The sequence below is a fragment of the Dendropsophus ebraccatus genome, chromosome 3 (assembly GCF_027789765.1).
Source record: "Dendropsophus ebraccatus isolate aDenEbr1 chromosome 3, aDenEbr1.pat, whole genome shotgun sequence".
NCBI lineage: Eukaryota > Metazoa > Chordata > Amphibia > Anura > Hylidae > Dendropsophus > Dendropsophus ebraccatus.
Window position 1 is genome coordinate 21,269,164 of NC_091456.1, and position 20,250 is coordinate 21,289,413.

Genomic DNA, 20,250 nt, shown 5'->3' on the forward strand with positions numbered 1-20,250 from the left:
CAGTCTGACACAGTGCTCTCTGCTGCCACCCCTGTCCATTACAAGAACTGTCCAGAGCTGTAGCAAATCCTCATAGAGAACATCTGCTCTGGAAAGAATACCACTTCCTGCAGGATATACAGCAGCTGATAAGTACTGGAAAACTTGAGATTTCTTAATTGAAATCAATTATAAATTTCTTGCACCAATTGATTTGAAATTTTTTTTGCTAAACTACCCATTTTAAAGATGAAACAGGTATTAGAATTTTTTTAATAAGATGGCTAAAAATAGTCAGCCTCGGAGGATGCTATTCCAGCCAAATATTTATGATCGTTTTTTGTTTTTTTTTGTTTTGTTTTTTTTGCTGCTAAACAAATCAAATGAGTTATTTCTCAATAATGTGCAGCAGATGGTAATGATAAATGTTGCCTAATGCGGCAGCCGAATGGGTTTGTAGTGACAGGCTGCCAGGGCTGCCATTATTTTTCCACTTGTGTTATGAATCGTCCATTAATCTTTAAGTGTGTTAACACCACCTGCGAGGTTACACATGACAAAAATGTCATCTATCCGGCCCCTTCCCCACTTCCATCTGTATGATTGACACATGGATACAGTCTGTGACAGAGCTATAGCCGCAGGGCTTAAGTGACGTTTTTTCAACAAGCACGATGAGACTATCCAGGACTGTGCTGAACCTCAGGCAAAATGCAAAGGACATAGCAGAAAATGGTGAGTCAAAGGTTGGTGCAGAATTATGCTGCCTGTGGCTGCACTGCACTTCCAGCTATCCACAGGTTCATTCTTGAAGATTCTTATATTTTCAATGAACCAGAAATTGCCTGATCACTTTGAGTTGCCTTTAAAGTACAAAGAACATCTAATGTGGTTTTCTTGTTCAAAATATCGAGTTAAGTAGGTGATGAAATACTGTCTTACCTACTCCATATAGATGGTACATCTCTCAAATAGTGTTTCTCAGCTATAATTTTAGACATGCATTAGGTAACTGCAAACTGTGCAAAACCTAAGAACCTTATAAAGAGATTTTTAAATTTTTTTTTTACTTATTTCTTTTATTTTTTTTTATCTGTACATAAGGATATAGTGGCACTTACATAAATGCCCCAAACATTCCTAGAGAATTACAGTTCTTATGGTTATTACTCGCACACTTTTTTCTTCTTTCTTTTTCTTCTTATTTAATATGTTTTTTTTGGATTTCCAACATGAAAACAACATATAGTGGTCAATGGGGTAATGGAGGAAGGGGGGTAGATGGGGAGGTGTAGGCTGGGGAGTGTGGCATAGGTTGCCAAAGAGTAGGTGCATCAACCAACGACATAGTTTTACCATGCATACTTACTAAACATCAGCGGTACAATGTGAGAGAGATGCAATCCAGTCCTCGGACATTGTGAGAGATATAGAGAACTGTTGGTAACATGGTAACGTTTGAAGATAGTCTGCTGTGACCGTCTCCCTGCCACACCTGGGAAGGCAAACATAAACCAGTATATACTAGTAACCAAATAAAAAAAACAAGCAACAGCTGGGGCACGAGCCGCCCTCCAAGAGGGTGAGAACAAGAGAAGTGGGTAGTAATGCTACGTTTACACGAAACGATTATCGGGCGAATTTTCACGATAACGATCGAATTCGAACGATAATCGTACTTGTAAATGCGGCGAACGATCGAAAAATCGTTCATTTTGATCTTTTAACATGTTCATAAATCGTCGTTCGTCGATCACAAAAAATTCGCCGAGCGTTCCATGTAAACAGTCGTCGCGTGATAGTCCGGTCGCGCGCCGCCCGGCCCCCCGCTCATCCGCAGCCGCTGCACCGACTCGATCGTCACCCCCGCCGCCGCTCCCATCACGCCGCCGCCGCTCCGATCGCGCCGCCGCTCCGATCGCTCCTCTTCAGCACTGATTGGCTGAAGAGGAGTTGTTTGAAATTCCCGGCTCCCCTCTTCAGCCAATCAGTGCACTGAAGAGCGGAGCCGGGGATGTCGAAAACCTGCGGCACGGAGCAGGTAACGTATGCTCGTGGCCGGGGCGATCGGAGCCGGGGCGGGGGCGATCGGAGCCGGGGGGAGGGCGATCGGAGCTGGGGGCAGGGGGCAATCGGATCGACGGCGGCGGGGTGGCGATCGAGTCGCCGCAGGGGCTGCGGATGAGCGGGGGCCGGGCGGGGCTGCGGGCGTCGCGCGGCCGGACTATCGCTCGACGACTGTTTACACGGAACGATCGGCGAATTTTTTGCGATCGACGAACGACGATTTATGAACATGTTAAAAGATCAAAATGAACGATTTTTCGATCGTTCGCCGCGTATACACTTACGATTATCGTTCGTATTCGATCGTTATTGGGAAAATTCGCCCCATAATCGTTTCGTGTAAACGTAGCATAAGTAAGAGTAGTTAAACACCAATCAACTAAGGGTCCATTTACACAGAAATATTATCTGACAGATTAGCTGCTAAAGATTTGAAGCCAAAGCCAGGAATGGATTTGAAAAGAGGAGAAATCTCAGGCTTTCCTTTATGACCTGATCTCTATTTATAGTCTGTTCCTGGCTTTGGCTTCAAATCCTTGGCAGATAATCTTTCTGTGTAAATGGACCCGAAAATCAAAAAAGGGGATTAGATGAAATCGACTGTTCCAAGTCTTGTTTTATTCTTAATATGGAAGAAACAGACTTTTCACTCACAGTCATGTATTTGTGTTTCAGGTCTTCCATGCATTTTACAAACCTTTGGAGTTTACAGTTCCTGGAAGAGACTCGTCTCAATGCTATATTAAGGTAAGAGCATCCAAAGTTACCTATGCACTGGGTCTTGTGGCTTTATCGTCAAGAGATGCCATTACAGTAAAACCTTGGATTCCGAGCATAATTTGTTCCGGGAACGTGCTTGTAATCCACAACAATGGATAACAAAGCCCAAAATACCTCTGAGTCGAAGATTAAGGGTACTATTACACGGAACGGTAATTCCGATTCAGCCGATTATCACTACCTGTAATTGATCATCCGATGACAACGATCATCGGCTGATCATTGATATAGGTTTATACCTATAATTGTCAGGCGCCGACCGCACATCGCTACGTGTAATAGCAGTGCGTGGCCGGCGGCTGACGATATACGTTACCTATCCAGGCTGCAGGGCTCCTCTTGCGGTCTTCTTCTCCCCGGGTCCCGCACGCTCCAGCTTCAGAACGGCCTGTCTAAGCTGACAGGCTGCTCAGCCAATCACAGGCCGGAACCGCTGCGGCCAGTGATTGGCTGAGCAGCCTGTCAGCTGAGACAGGCCACTCTGAAACTGGAGCGTGCGGGACCCGGGAGAAGAAGACCGCAAGAGGAGCCCTGCAGCCTGGATAGGTAACATATGTAGTTAAGCAAGGGCTGCAAGGACATCGGTAACGATGTCCATGCAGCCCTTGTTAAACGATAATCGGGCTGTGTAATAGGCCCAGTAAACGAGCGCCGATCTAGCAGATCGGTGCTCGTTTACAGTTATTATCGGGCCCCCATCGGCCCATGTAATAGTACCCCAATGGCAATGAGTGTGTGTACTGGTGAGTTTATTCTAGAAACATATGGCTGCGATTCATGACATCTGTTTTATTTATTTATTGTAGATGATTTGTCTGAAGGGGTCAGAACAAAGAATCGTTGGGCTTCACTTCATCGGGCCGAACGCTGGCGAAGTCATCCAAGGATTTGCCCTTGGAATAAAGTATGTTTATAAATATAAATATATATATATATATATATATATATATATATATATGTGTGTATATATAATTTTTTTTTTTTATATATATATATATATATATATATATATATATATATATATATATATAAATGGAAAGCCTCAGTGACCTGTGGATTAGGCACGAAAAAGAAGGATCACCAACTTATATATAAAAATGTGTGACTCACAAAGCAACACTTAAAAAATGTAGACATACCTATGAAAAAAGATTATTGGATTTCAATTTATGAAAGAAAAGTCATTGATACGAACTACATAAATCATTTTTTTTTTCAAATGACTTATGCATAGTTGTAGGTAATTGTACAAAGATGCCACAGCCTTGTCCGACACTATCTCTAGCTTGAAGTGCTAAAGATTGATTACTTGAAGTATTTCTTTCTTCTTGGGAAGCTACAAAAATTCACTCAAAGCTTGTTTCTATCTGTCATTTATAAGAATATGTTTACCATTCCCTGCTAAAAAATGAATAGCCACCATGGCATTTTAGAAAGGAGTCTTTAACCCCTTAGGGCCCTATTACATGGAGCAGTAATCTGCCTAATCAGGCCAATTCGGGCAGATATTGGTCCGTGTAATAAAGACAACGATCAGCCAAGGAACCGATCATCTGCTGATCGTTGCCTTTTAGCAAGTTTAAAAATCACCAACTGCACATCATTCGGTCATCATCAGCGGCTGCACATCCGGTGTGCCCCCTGTGCTTGTGTTCAGATTTTTTTTTTAACTAATAACGCTTACCCCCTTCTACCCTATTTAGCCCATGAAGAAAATTAAAGGTTTTGATCCTGCCTCCTTCCCTTTCTTCCTCCAGACTATACAGATTTAGTTTCTTATTAATGTCTTTTTGTAGGCGATGTCTCAATAAATGGACACAGTTTTTCTCTAGTTATACACCTCAACATGTTTGTCAGAAATCACTACTTCTAAATCCTTCTCCTCTGAAGTCTATGTTAACACACAACTGCCAAAGTGATACTCGAATAGACAATTTGTTTTCCCCCATTTTACATGTAGAAACATTGTACTGCAGTTTCCATTGTTTGGACCACTTATTTTAGTAAATGACAGCTGCAGGAATATAAACCCTATTGCACACTTTAGTGTCATCAGCAAACAGACAAACAAACAAACCTTACCTACCAAACTTTCTCCTATGTCACTATCCTTACCTACCAAACCTTCTCCTATATCACTATCCTTACCTACCAAACCTTCTCCTATATCACTATCCTTACCTACCAAACCTTCTCCTGTGTCACTATCCTTACCTACCAAACCTTTTCCTCCTTTACTGTCCTTACCTACCAAACCTTCTCCTGTGTCACTATCCTTACCTACCAAACCTTCTCCTGTGTCACTATCCTTACCTACCAAACCTTTTCCTCCTTTACTGTCCTTACCTACCAAACCTTCTCCTATATCACTATCCTTTCCTACCAAACCTTCTCCTATGTCACTATCCTTACCTACCAAACCTTTTCCTCCTTTACTGTCCTTACCTACCAAACCTTCTCCTATTTCACCATCCTTACCTACCAAACCTTCTCCTATATCACTATCCTTTCCTACCAAACCTTCTCCTGTGTCACTATCCTTACCTACCAAACCTTCTCCTATGTCACTATCCTTACCTACCAAACCTTCTCCTGTGTCACTATCATTACCTACCAAACCTTCTTCTATGTCACTATCCTTACCTACCAAACCTGCTCCTATGTCACTATCCTTACCTACCACACCTTCTACTATGTCACTAACCTTACCTACCAACCTTTCTCCTTTGTCACTATCCTTACCTACCAAACCTTCTCCTGTGTCACTATCCTTACCTACCAAACCTTCTCCTATGTCACTATCCTTACCTACCAACCCTTCTCCTTTGTCACTATCCTTACCTACCAAACCTTCTCCTATGTCACTATCCTTACCTATCAAACCTTCTCCTGTGTCACTATCCTTACCTACCAAACCTTTTCATATGTCACTATCCTTACCTACCAAACCTTCTCCTATGTCACTATCCTTACCTACCAAACCTTCTCCTATGTTACTGTCCTTACCTACCAAACCTTCTCCTATGTCAGTATCCTTACCTACCAAACCTTCTCTTATGTCACTATCCTTACCTACCAAACCTTCTCCTATGTCACTAACCTTACCTACCAACCCTTCTCCTATGTCACTATCCTTACCTACCAAACCTTCTCCTGTGTCACTATCCTTACCTACCAACCCTTCTCCTATGTCACTATCCTTACCTACCAAACCTTCTCCTATGTCACTATCCTTACCTACCAACCCTTCTCCTATGTCACTATCCTTACCTACCAAACCTTCTCCTATGTCACTCTCCTTACCTACCAAACCTTCTCCTATATCACTATCCTTACCTACCAAACCTTCTCCTATGTCACTATCCTTACCTACCAAAACTTCTCCTATGTCACTATCCTTACCTACCAACCCTTCTCCTATGTCACTATCCTTACCTACCAAACCTTCTCCTATGTCACTATCCTTACCTACCAACCCTTCTCCTATGTCACTATCCTTACCTACCAACCCTTCTCCTATGTCACTATCCTTACCTACCAAACCTTCTCCTGTGTCACTATCCTTACCTACCAACCCTTCTCCTATGTCACTATCCTTACCTACCAAACCTTCTCCTATGTCACTATCCTTACCTACCAACCCTTCTCCTATGTCACTATCCTTACCTACCAACCCTTCTCCTATGTCACTATCCTTACCTACCAAAGGAAATGACTTGGGGAGGTAAATCCATCTGTCACTGTGTGCGCCGCTCTACTAGTTTAGGCAGCAGGATTCTACTGCTGGGAACAGAGGTGATTCAGTTCCTGGCAGTTTACTCCTTATGTCCTGCGCAAATACATTGCATGTAGCAAGTAATGGATGTAACAGGGATAGGATCGCAATGGTTGTCTTGGCAGCTTGGAGCCTGACAAATGATTATAATACTATAATATTATACTGACCTGAAGAATACTGATAAGATGTCAGTTTTACTGTGGGGCATTACAAAGTGCAACTGGTCCCACAAAAAATAAGCCATTATAAAAAAAATAAATAAAAGACTACCACTGTTACAATGTAAGAATAAAACAACATGGCAGAAGTTGTACAGATAAAATTATATTACGGTTACATGGACTTTTAGACTTTTCTTAGGTCCTGGCTGCTCCACACTGCTTACATAGTTTATTGTATAACAGTCTATATTTTAATGAGAAACTTTACTTTTCACATTGGTAAACAAAAAGTATATATATATATAAATCCGCACTGCAAATCTTCTCATCCTTTCAATTCTCAAAAGAGAAATTACAGGTTAATCTAGCATTCATCTCGGTAAATTATGTCTTCCTTTACTTTTTTTATTTTTTACACATCTTGCTGTAACTTGTCATTTGTTTTCACGCACACATAACACTTCATTTTTTAGACAGCCTGGAAATTAGATTACTGCTGTTTTAGCTGCAGCTCCTGATCGATTGCTCTGTTATGTCAGTCTATAGCTGCAGGCTGGCAGGAGAGAAGCAGCTTGACACAGTGTTTGGAGCATCTGATCAAAGACAGACCTTTGAAAACTTCAGGGCCAGACAGGCTGACACAGTTCTCTGTGCTTCCTCTACATATATTCTGGTACTGTTAGAGCACTAATTGTATATGTAGATCTAATGTTATTACGGCTCTGTACACTAGTGTTTACTGAAAGAAAGCATTGGAGATTAACAAATTTAACAGTGTCAGAAGAGGGCCAATCTTATGATATATACTGAATGTACTGTGGGTTTATTCACAGATATTGTCTAACTTGGCCCCTGTGATAGTTATAACATGTAAATTTCCATAATCTTTATCTTAAGCCATTGCTCATTGTATGAGGACATATATTTTCGTAAAAGTATGGCCGTTGTTGCAATCGGCAACAACGGCTGTACTTTGTACGAAAATATACATTGCCTTGCCTTCTATGGGATCCCGGCCGGAGCGTATACACATAGTATACGCTCTGGCCGGGATCCCTAGCGGCGCCGTACAAAACTGACATGTCAGTTTTCTGCGGCCGCTATTTATTTTTAAATGGAAAGTACTGGCAATCCTGAAGAATTCTCTTACAACAGAGCTGTATAGAAGTTTGTTTCTTGCAGGATTAGTTGGTACCAATGTGAGAAATATACAACTTGACTAATCATTTTTTTATGGCATTTACTGTGCAGGTGATCATTTTCAAGTCTTAGTCTAAGAACCCCCCCTGCTTCCCCTATTCCTAACCACCCCTGCTTCCCCTATTCCTAACCGCCCCTGCTTCCCCTATTCCTAACCGCCCCTGCTTCCCCCATTCCTAACCGCCCCTGCTTCCCCTTTTCCTAACCGCCCCTGCTTCCATGTAATGCAGTCCTTAAAGCAACTCAGTAAACACAGTCTGCTCCTCAAGCCGCTTGTACCTTCGGATAGCTGCTTTTAACCCAAGATCTGTCCTGGGGTCCGTTCGGCAGGTGATGCAGTTATTGTCCTAAAAAACAGCTGGGTTTACATATATAAGTTGGCATCAGTTGCGTTTTTTGCCTAAAAACTGACCACAACTGATGCCACAACTGATGCCAAAAATGCATCAGTTGTGATCAGTTTTTCTATCCTTCTTTTCATTAAAAACCATCAGTTTCCATCAGTTGTCACAAGTTGCGCTCATCAGTTGACATTTTTTTCCCCAGTATGTTTTCCTGTCATTTTCAATGGGATTTGCGGGGGAGCGCGCGGGGGCTATATTCTAATTGGGGGAGCTCACAGGGGGGCTATATGGGAGGGGGAGAGCGCACATGGGGGGCTATATACTATTGGGGGAGAGCGCACAGCAGGGCTGTATACTAATTGGCGGAGAGCACACAGGGAAGCTAAATATTACTGGGGGGGGGGCTATATACTACTGGAGGAGCAACAGGGGGGCTATATACTAGTGGAGGAGAAACAGGGGGGGCGATATACTACTGGGGGACCAAGGGGGGACTATAGGGGAGGGGGAGAGCACACAGCGGGAGAGATGTGTTTATTTTGTGCTACTATTTGCCTGAACGCCGGATGCCAGAGCCGAACGGCATGCGTCCTGCCCGGCGAGGCATCCGGCGCTCTATTCGATTGAATTGGTGCAGCGCCGCATCACCGGAGCGGCGGTCAGTCAGGACAATGCAAGATGCGTCCTAACGCACCGACGGTCCGGCGATGCAGCGGCCACTAGTTCACCGCCGCACATTTTGAACGATCCCATTGAAAACAATGGGATCAGTTCAAAGATGCGTTTCCATCCGGCGCTTTTCTCCTGCGCCGGAGGGAAACGCCGCCGCACCGCCGGACATATGTAAACCCGGCCTTAAACTTGCAAACCTGTGTAAATTTGGCGTGGCCTACAGTGTCTATGCCCTAGGATTGCACCGCCTCTTCGTCCCTCCTCCCCACCCTCTTAACCATAAGAAATGCCCCAGACAGCATTTCTCCTATTCCTCACCTCTCCGAACACTGCACAGGTGCCTTAACGATCTAACACGTGTGCAGTGTTCACACAGGTGAGGAAAAGAAGAAATCCTGCCTGGGGCATTCCTTATGGTGAAGAGGTCGGGGAGGAGGGACGGAGAGCCTAGGGCATAGATAGTCTAGGCCACGCCAATTTGACACAGGGGTGCAGGTTTAAAAGTTGTTTTTTAGGACAATAACTGCATCACCTGCTGAACGGACCCCAGGACAGATTATGGATTAAAAGCAGCTATAAGAAGGTACAAGTGGTTTTTTGGGGGGGGGGGGGGGGGGACAGATTGTGGGTACAGAGTCACTTTAAAGCATCATTATTAGAGATGAACGAACCGGGTTCGGGTTAGAGTCCATCCGAACCCGAACGTTCGGCATTTGATTAGCTGGGGCTGCTGAACTTTGATAAAGCTCTAAGGTTGTCTGGAAAACATGGATACAGCCAATGACTATATCCATGTTTTCCACATAGCCTTAGGGCTTTATCCAACTTCAGCAGCCACCGCTAATCAAATGCCGAACGTTCGGGTTGGGATGGACTTGAGCATGCTCCAGGTTCACTCATCTCTAATCATTATGCTTCTCACCCTAGTTTGTGGCCGTATTTATTTTCTAATCATGTGCTACATTAATATTTTTGGGAAAATAGCAGCCTGTGCGAACATTGTAAAAACACCGAGGCTGTTTTTCCACAGACTTTAATGTAGCATGTTATTAGATGCAGCCGCGTTTTATACCTATTTTATGTCCTTATTTTGCCTTTTTTTTATAAATCTATTTATTTATTTACTCAATCTTTTCTACCCTGGCCCATATATAACAACTCTTGAGTCACCTATCATTGGTATATATATGTATTTTTTTTTCTCCGCAAATGCAGTACTTGGTTGCACTAGTGGAGCACAATTTTTATTTGATGTGGTGTGATTAGTTTTTTTATGTTTTTTTCTGATTAAAAGTTAAGTTTTATCGCCTTGGGCTATGTTCACACTGCGTATGAGTCCGGCCGCATTTCGTACGCCGCCGTACATGTGCGGCTGAAACTACGGGCGTGGGAAAAATCGACATGCGGCCGGATGCGTACAAACCGCGAACATACAACCGTAGTACAGTTATGCTTCCCTAGTTTGTTTCGAAGTGATCTGAGGCAGGTCATTTACTTGGAAATCTTCGCCCAGCCCAATAAAACTCACACTTCAATTTGGCTGAAATAAGTACTCCATACGGGACCGCATGGAAATCCACGGCCGTGAGTTGGAACATTTCCGTCCTCAAACAATGGTCTTGTTCATTTTTCACGGCGCCGTATACGATCCGGTCGTAAGCTCATACGTAGTGTGCACTGTGCGGGCGTATATCGTATACTTTCAAGTGAACGCATCAACCTCAAAACTACGTGCATATTTTCGCGGTTGCACTACGGCCGGAATCATACACAGTGTGAACATAGCCTTAGGGTGTATATAATTTTTGCTCTTTAGTTAATTCTTAGTAGACTACTCTACACCATCGGGCATTGTGTATTAGGAGCCCAGCGGATGCCTCTATAATTGAGAGTACGTAGTGGATTGCTGTAATTCTGAACAGAGCCTAAGGCTATGTTTACACACTATTTTTACTCAGTATTTTATAAGAGAAACAGATTGCTGATCTCAGGGAGACCAGCCAAACGATAACCTTGCCGGCCGCTAGCAAAAGCGCTAAGGTACATTGCCCCCTGGGAAACATGAACATGCAAAAGAAGAGCCCATGGAGCCTCATTGAAGAGTCTCGATACTCGGTATTTTGCAACCCATGCAAACACAGGAAGAACATACAAACTCTGGTTACATTTTACCCTGGTCCTTCACCCTGACCTACTGAGATATATAGAGATATCCACTGTTCTTTTAGGGACCAAATGTATAATAGCACTTTTAGTGATTCTTATTCATTGTTGTTTTGTACTTTTCTAACGATGATAGTATCAGAGACGTGTGTCATATACGATTCCTTTGTCTCATAGATGTGGAGCCACCTACCCCCAGTTGATGAGTACAGTGGGCATACACCCTACATGTGCTGAGGAAGTGACCAAGCTGCACATCACAAAGCGCTCAGGACTGGACCCCACAGTCACGGGTTGCTGAGGTTAATTCCCATCTCTGAAAAGGAAAGGAACCATCTGCCTGCATGCAAACCGGAGAACTATCAGCCTGATTCTTACATATATCTGTCCTGTTTCCCTGGAATAGATACATTGTAAACCTCCTCTGCCAAAGGTGATTTATAATGGACGTTTAAAGCCCCACAAAATTTATCAGATGGCAAGGAGTTAATAAGACTTGTCTAATACTCCTAACATCCAGGAGGTGGAACTGCAGACCAGAAGATGCCGGAATCCCAGGTACGTGGTGTAATTGTATCTAGCCCCAGCCCGCTGCTGAACACAACCTCACCACCTCTCCTATAGTTAGAGTTCATTCATCATAAGGATGAGTGACAATGAGGAACCTCTTTACATTTCATCAGCAGAGCAGAAATCATCCAGCACTGCTCTCATAATGCCAGTCATCCGCTGGGTCACAGTCATTTATCTCATCCCATTGACACTCAGTTAAGCTGTCTGTTTTACAATTTTTCAGAAGTGTCTTGTTTTCCCAGCGAATGGTTAAAGGAAATAAATTACAACAACTGGTGTCAGAAAGTCATATATAATATATATATATATATATATATATATATATATATATATATATATATTTGTAAATTAATTCTATTTTAAAAGTCTCAAGTCTTCCAGTACTTATCAGCTGCAGTATGTCCTGCAGGAAGTGCTGTATTCTCTCCAGTCTGACACAGTGGTCTCTGCTGCCACCTCTGTCCATGTCAGGAACTGTCCAGAGCAGTAACAAATTCCCATAGAAAACCTCTCCTGCTCTGCACAGTTCCTGACACGAACAGCAGAGAGCACTGGAAAGGATACACCACTTCCTGCAGGACATACAGCAGCTGATAAGTACTGTAAGGCTCGAACTTTTAAAAGTGTCACTGTCGTTTTTTGGTGTTTTTTTTTGCAGAAATCAATAGTCCAGGCGATTTTAAGAAACTTTGTATTTGGGTTTATTAGGCAAATATGCCATTATCTGGATTAAAAAAGCCTTTCCCCAGGTCCCCCCCCCCTCTCTCATTCACTGCTCATTATCAGGAAATCTCGACTCTTTTACATCACTCGGGCCCTGTGTAATCTATGGAGGGGGGAGGAGGGAGATTAGTCGCTAGCAGAGAACAAAGGATTGCACAGTGGGACCTGTGTGAAAGCTGGTATTTAGAGGTCAGAGAGGTCAGTGTTGATTTCAGAGGAGATAGCCCAGCGATGTAGCTGTAAATTAACTCTCTGTTGTCCTGTTTTGGTGCCTCATCTCCCTCCACCCCTCCCCTCTCCATAGAAGACCATGAGGACAGCGAGGAGAGCTTCAAACTGCTTTTTCATGATAAGGCTGGGTTCACACTACGTATATTTCAGTCAGTATTGTGGTCCTCATATTGCAACCAAAACCAAGAGTGGATTGAAAACACAGAAAGGATCTGTTCACACAATGGTGAAATTGAGTGGATGGCCGTCATATAACAGTAAATAACGGCCATTATTTCAATATAACAGCCGTTGTTTTAAAATAACAGCAAATATTTGCCATTAAATGGCGGCCATCCACTCAATTTCAACATTGTGTGAACAGATCCTTTCTGTGTTTTCAATCCACTCCTGGTTTTGTTTGCAATATGAGGACCACAATACTGACTGAAATATACGTAGTGTGAACCCAGCCTTAAAATGCATTTTTCAGCTAATAAACCCTAGTACAAAGTTTCTTAAAATCGCCCGTTCTATTGATTTCTGCAAAAAAAATAAAATAATTAAACGACAAATGTGTACTACTTTCTGACACCAGTTAATTTGAAACAAAAAAAAAATTGCCAGAGTGCCCCTTTAAGACTATTTCCAAAGTACATATTAGATCATCTCTGGCTCAATCAATTAGAATATATCACCTTGATATCATCTCTCCTGTGTTTACAGCTTGGCATAATGGGTGTATTTACAGACTGGAATGATGTAATTCTGATCTAATACCAGGAACAATCACGTTAGCTTTCCATGATCCTTTGGCATCCGTATGAGGCAGCGTAGTGTTCTCCGGCTACTTTATCTGAACGTTGGCCGATCAGTGGCTTGCTACAAGCTGTATTACATTCTGACTTCCTATAGATTAATGTCACCTTCTGCGTCTCGCTCACAAGTCTGCATCATTTCAATTACTGTACAGGAGGAAACAGATTGAGAACAAAAATACTTTTGGACGCCTGCCTGTAATTTGCGGCTATGCTCCCAAGTATTCTTGAAACCCACATCACGCTCCTAGCCACCATCAAAGGCTTACTGTCTCCTTTAGTACAATAAAAAATAACAGAGGACATCCTGAGGAAACCATGTCCTAATATCACTAGCCCGGCCCGTCTTCCCCACAAGGAGATCTGAAAAATTACATCTGACATTGAATGTTCCATTAGCCAAGGAGCGTGTATAGTCATTTCACAAGGCTCGGGATATCTGAGCTGATGATCTGCGTGCGTGATTTCCAGGTGGGATTTGGGAGTCCCAGTTCTTACTGTAACGAAAACAAAAGCTCGTACTTTTCACTCACGCCATGAGCTATTTAAAGTGATCCGTTTGCTCCTGATTATCCTCAACGTGGATATTGGTCAGTTTTACAGACAGACTTTAGATGAATATTTATTTTGGTTTCTTACACATAACTTCCTTAGGGAATTTTTTTTTTTCTTTTTCAACTTTTATCAACTTTTTCTTGACAGTTTTTACCACCCTTGGGTGCCATGGCTGCTATTGTCCACGGCATGGGTCTCCAAACTGCGGCCCTCCAGCTGTTGCAAAACTACAATTCCCATCATGCCTGGACAGCTAAGGCTTTGGATTTGACTGTCCAGGCATGATGGGAGTTGTAGTTGCGCAACAGCTGGAGGGCCGCAGTTTGGTGACCCATGGTCCAGGGACAGGGGATTTTTTCTTTTTTTATGTTGCTGAGGCATTTTAAACATCAAAAAAGAAGCTGCAAGGATAGGAACAGGGCTGGCACTGCATACTGAGGGGTACCTGGTCAGGAGAGCAACCAGACCATACAAGCCAATCTATGAAAAATGGATTGCATCACTCACCAGATGGCTAGAACTTTATTCAAGCGTCACTGTCATTTGGAAAAATTTTGGACTTGTCATACAGACATGTGAAAAGTTTAAATTTGTCGGGTCAGTCCGAGCATTAAGACCTGTACCAGTCGTAGGAACGAATGCGATCCTCTCCCGGCTCTGTCACGTGATGAGTTGAGCTCCTAATCTAAGGGTCCTATTCCAAGGGCCAATGGGGGCCCGATCAATAATGTAAACGAGTGCCGATCTGCTAGATCGGCGCTTGTTTACTGGCCCTATTCCACGGCTTGATAATTGTTTAGCGAGGGCTGCAGGGACATTGTTACCGATGTCCTTGCAGCCCTTGTTTTAAAACACCATACTTTACCTAGCATGTTGCAGGTCTTCTCCTGTGCTCCTTCTTCCTCCCTGTCCTGAGCGTAGCAGCAGCTGGCCAGTGATTGGCTGAGCGGTCTGTCAGCTAAGACAGGCCGCACTGAAGCTGCTGCTGCTGCGCGCGGGACCGGGAGGAAGAAGGAGCGCAGGAGAAGACCTGAAACATGCTTAGGTAAAGTATGGTGCTTCTGAAATTGTTGGTTGCCCGCCGCAGATCGCTATTCCACCCAGCGATGCATGGTCGGTGCCAGGTGAACACCCAGATCCGGACTGATCAGAACTTTTTTTATGTCCCTATGACATGTCAAAAGATTTTCCAATCGACAGTCCAAACCTCGCTCGCGGCCGCACGCATCTCCACCTGTGCCATAGACTCCATTCTGTGCAGGTTGATTCTTTCTGCAGATGGCGGAATCGGCTCAGCCATAGAATGGTGTTTATGGCACGGACGGAGATGCGTGCCGACGTGAGCGGGAACGAGCAACGGAATCTGCATTGGGTTTTTCACGTGTATTTCTTAGTGTGCATGCAACCTTTATTTGTAGTTCTAATCAGACATCTTGAATTCTCTTCTCCTTTTCTTTTTTAGGGGCATCACGTTTAGCTGTGGATACAGAAAGTTTTTTTGATACTGGCAGAATGACTAAAGAAGTTCTGAGAACACCATGCAACCACTGCCACATTAAAGCTGGACACGTATTTGATACTAAAGTGCATGTTCAGTATACAGATATTACAGTATACAGATACAGGTGTTACATTTATAGAAAAAGAATGAGGCTGTACATCCCGATATCATCCTGTTTCATGCAGGTAACATTGTGGTGTCTACTTTCAGAGATGGTCAAAATGTTATTAACCTTCTAGAATAGAAATAGATTCTGGTGCCAGCGAATGACGGCTCGTGTTTAAACCCACTGTCTGGGATGCACCAGCCAGAGAATCTGCTGGCTCCTTTGTTGAATCTGGATCACCATCTGATCAATAAACAAATTAAGATTTGTGGTTTTGTCTCAGTATTCAGTGAATGAATCAAGCTTGTACGATTATCGTTCGAATTTTCTCAATAACGATCGCATTTGAGTGATAATCGGCTCGTATAAACACAGCGAACAATCAAGCGACGAGCGAGAAATTGTTCATTTTGATCCTTCAACATGTTCTCAAATAGTCGTTGGCCGTTCGCTAAAAATTTGCAGATCGCTTCATGTAAACAGTCTTTCAAAGATTCACCCTATTTGTGAGAAGGGCTTAAGCGATCTTAAAAACGATCGCAATAACGATTTTTCTAACGATTGATTAGTCGAAACGCTGATCGTTATAAAAACCAAATTGTTGCTTCAAAATCATTAAACGATCGATTGGGCGAATTATCGCTTCGTGTAAACGGACCGTTACAAGCCATGCTAAGGTTAGCTGTAAACGGGAAGATCTCTCCCTGACACAGGTGACATTTACCCATTCTCAAAGTCAGGTGCTGATTGTCCAACTTTTCTAATGGTGCGTTTACACAGGCAGATTTATCTGACAGATTTTGGAAGCCAAAGCCAGGAACGGATTTGAAAAGAGAAGAAATCTCAGTCTTTCCTTTATGACCCATTCCCTGTTTATGGCTTTGGCTTCAAAAATCTGTCAGATAAATCTGCCCGTGTAAACGCACCATAGCATAAGCCTATAGAGGAGCTTCCAATAACCAGAGTCCCATGTACAGATTCTGTTTCTCATAGAAAACCTCTCCTACTCTCCAGATTGGAAAGAATATACCACTTCCTGCAGGACATACAGCAGCTGATAAGTACTGGAAGACGAGATTTTTTTTATAGAAGTAAATTACAAATCTCTGGCACCAGTTGATCTGAAAGAAATAAAAAGCAAAACTACCGCCTTAAACCTCAGAAGTAAACATTTAAAAAAAAAAAAAAGACACTCCTTTTAGATTTCTTCTACGTCAATCTCCCATCTCTATGTGTGTGTATGTGTGTGTGTGTATATACACTCACCGGCCACTTTATTAGGTACACCTGTCCAACTGCACGTTACCACTTAATTTCTAATCAGCCAATCACATGGCGGCAACTCAATGCATTTAGGCATGTAGACATGGTCAAGACAATCTCCTGCAGTTCAAACCGAGCATCAGTATGGGGAAGAAAGGGGATTTGAGTGCCTTTAAACGTGGCATGGTTGTTGGTGCCAGAAGGGCTGGTCTGAGTATTTCAGAAACTGCTGATCTACTGGGATTTTCACGCACAACCATCTCTAGGGTTTACAGAAAATAGTCCGAAAAAGAAAAAACATCCAGTGAGCGGCAGTTCTGTGGGCGGAAATGCCTTGTTGATGCCAGAGGTCAGAGGAGAATGGGCAGACTGGTTCCAGCTGATAGAAAGGCAACAGTGACTCAAATAGCCAACCGTTACAACCAAGGTAGGCAGAAGAGCATCTCTGAACGCACAGTACGGCCAACTTTGAGGCAGATGGGCTACAGCAGCAGAAGACCACACCGGGTGCCACTCCTTTCAGCTAAGAACAGGAAACTGAGGCTACAATTTGCACAAGCTCATCGAAATTGGACAGTAGAAGATTGGAAAAACGTTGCCTGGTCTGATGAGTCTCGGTTTCTGCTGCGACATTCGGATGTTAGGGTCAGAATTTGGCGTCAACAACATGAAAGCATGGATCCATCCTGCCTTGTATCAACGGTTCAGGCTGGTGGTGGTGGTGTCATGGTGTGGGGAATATCTTCTTGGCACTCTTTGGGCCCCTTGGTACCAATTGAGCGTCGTTGCAACGCCACAGCCTACCTGAGTATTGTTGCTGACCATGTCCATCCCTTTATGACCACAATGTACCCAACATCTGATGGCTACTTTCAGCAGGATAATGCGCCATGTCATAAAGCTAGAATCATCTCAGACTGGTTTCTTGAACATGACAATGAGTTCACTGTACTCCAATGGCCTCCAGAGTCACCAGATCTCAATCCAATAGAGCATCTTTGGGATGTGGTGGAACGGGAGATTCGCATCATGGATGTGCAGCCGACAAATCTGCGGCAACTGTGTGATGCCATCATGTCAATATGGACCAAAATCTCTGAGGAAGCTTCCAGCACCTTGTTGAATCTATGCCACCAAGAATTGAGGCAGTTCTGAAGGCAAAAGGGGGTCCAACCCGTTACTAGCATGGTGTACCTAATAAAGTGGCCGGTGAGTGTATATATATATAAATTGTTTGGGTGACCCCAAACTTTTGAACGGTAGTGTATAAATATATATATTTATACACTACCGTTCAAAAGTTTGGAGTCACCCAAACAATTTAGTGTTTTCCATGAAAAGTCACACTTATTCACCACCATATGTTGTGAAATTAATAGAAAATAGAGTCAAGACATTGACAAGGTTAGAAATAATGATTTGTATGTGAAATAACATTGTTCTTACATCACACTTTGCTTTCGTCAGAGAATCCTCCTTTTGCAGCAATTCCAGCATTGCACACCTTTGGCATTCTAGCTGTTAATCTGTTGAGGTAAGCTGGAGAAATTGCCCCCCACGCTTCTAGAAGCAGCTCCCACAAGTTGGATTAGTTGGATGGGCACTTCTGGCGTACCATACGGTCCAGCTGCTCCCACAACAGCTCAATGGGGTTCAGATCTGGTGACTGCGCTGGCCACTCCATTACCTATGATAGAATACCAGCTGCTGCTTCTGCTGTAAATAGTTCTTGCACAATTTGGAGGTGTGTTTAGGGTCATTGTCCTGTTGTAGGATGAAATTGGCTCCAATCAAGCGCTGTCCACTGGGTATGGCATGGCGGTGCAGAGTGATAGCCTTCCTTATTCAGAATCCCTTTTACCCTGTACAAATCTCCCACCTTACCAGCACCAAAGCAACCCCAGACCATCACATTACCTCCACCATGCTTAACAGATGGCGTCAGGCATTCTTCCAGCATCTTTTCACTTGTTCTGCGTCTCACAAACGTTCTTCTTTGTGATCCAAACATCTCAAACTTGGATTCATCCGTCCACAACTCTTTTTTCCAGTCTTCCTCTGTCCAATGTCTGTGTTCTTTTGCCCATCTTAATCTTTTTCTTTTATTGGCCAGTCTCAGATATGGCTTTTTCTTTGCCACTCTGCCCTGAAGCCCAAAATCCTGCAGCCGCCTCTTCACTGTAGATGCTGACACTGGTGTTTTGCGGGTACTATTTAATGAAGATGCCAGTTGGGGACCTGTGAGGCGTCTGTTTCTCAAACTAGAGACTCTAATGTGCTTATCTTCTTGCTTAGTTGTGCAACGCGGCCTCCCACTTCTTTTTCTATTCTGGTTAGAGCCTGTTTGTGCTGTCCTCTGAAGGGAGTAGTACACACCGTTGTAGGAAATCTTCAATTTCTTAGCAATTTCTAACATGGAATAGCCTTCATTTCTAAGAACAAGAATAGACTGTCGAGTTTCAGATGAAAGTTCTCTTTTTCTGGCCATTTTGAGCGTTTAATTGACCCCACAAATGTGATGCTCCAGAAACACAATCTGCTCAAAGGAAGGTCAGTTTTGTAGCTTCTATAACGAGCTAGACTGTTTTCAGATGTGTGAACATGATTGCACAAGGGTTTTCTAATCATCAATTAGCCTTCTGAGCCAATGAGCAAACACATTGTACCATTAGAACACTGGAGTGATAGTTGCTGGAAATGGGCCTCTATACACCTATGTAGATATTGCACCAAAAACCAGACATTTGCATCTAAAATAGTCATTTACCACATTAGCAATGTATAGAGTGTATTTGTTTAAAGTTAGGACTAGTTTAAAGTTATCTTCATTGAAAAGTACAGTGCTTTTCCTTCAAAAATAAAGACATTTCAATGTGACCCCAAACTTTTGTACGGTAGTGTGTATATATATATATATATATATATATTCTATAGCTGTATGCAGGGAATAGTGTCCCAATTAGATTGGAGGTGTGGTAACATTGTGTTCTCATTACCTCCTACCTGACTCAACAAGTCCCTTTGTTTTAGCAGTAACAGGTAGCAATTATTAAGCATGTAAGAGGAAACAATCTGACAAGATTTTTTTTTTTACTTTTTATTCCCTATAGCCTGGCTTTACTATCTATCAATCTTAACATTTTTTGGGATGCTAGAAATTCTGCTGTATGTCAGAAATAATACCTGTTTTGCCATAGCAGTCAGCAAATGTTATCACCATAGGGGGCAACACTGCCAAAATATATACGAGCTATATATGGGGGCTTTCTATTAGGTTAGCTTGCTCTTCTGTTTTGGTTGCTGGCTGTAAGCTGAATATTATATTAGGTTTTATTAATTTAAACTTTATGATATGAG

General features: G+C 43.0%; 1 protein-coding gene across 2 annotated transcripts in view; it reads left to right on the forward strand.

Annotated features, from left to right (window-relative positions):
* Nucleotides 1-15,877, forward strand: part of TXNRD2 (thioredoxin reductase 2) — a 59,294-nt gene extending 43,417 nt beyond the window's left edge. For both annotated transcript variants that reach the window (XM_069961082.1, XM_069961083.1), the window contains exons 15-18: nt 2,722-2,793; nt 3,633-3,730; nt 11,322-11,702; nt 15,486-15,877. In XM_069961082.1, coding sequence (XP_069817183.1) covers nt 2,722-2,793; nt 3,633-3,730; nt 11,322-11,445 — 294 coding nt within the window. In that variant the 3' untranslated portion in view covers nt 11,446-11,702; nt 15,486-15,877. The remainder of the gene's footprint in view (nt 1-2,721; nt 2,794-3,632; nt 3,731-11,321; nt 11,703-15,485) is intronic.
* Nucleotides 15,878-20,250: the final 4,373 nt, after the last annotated feature.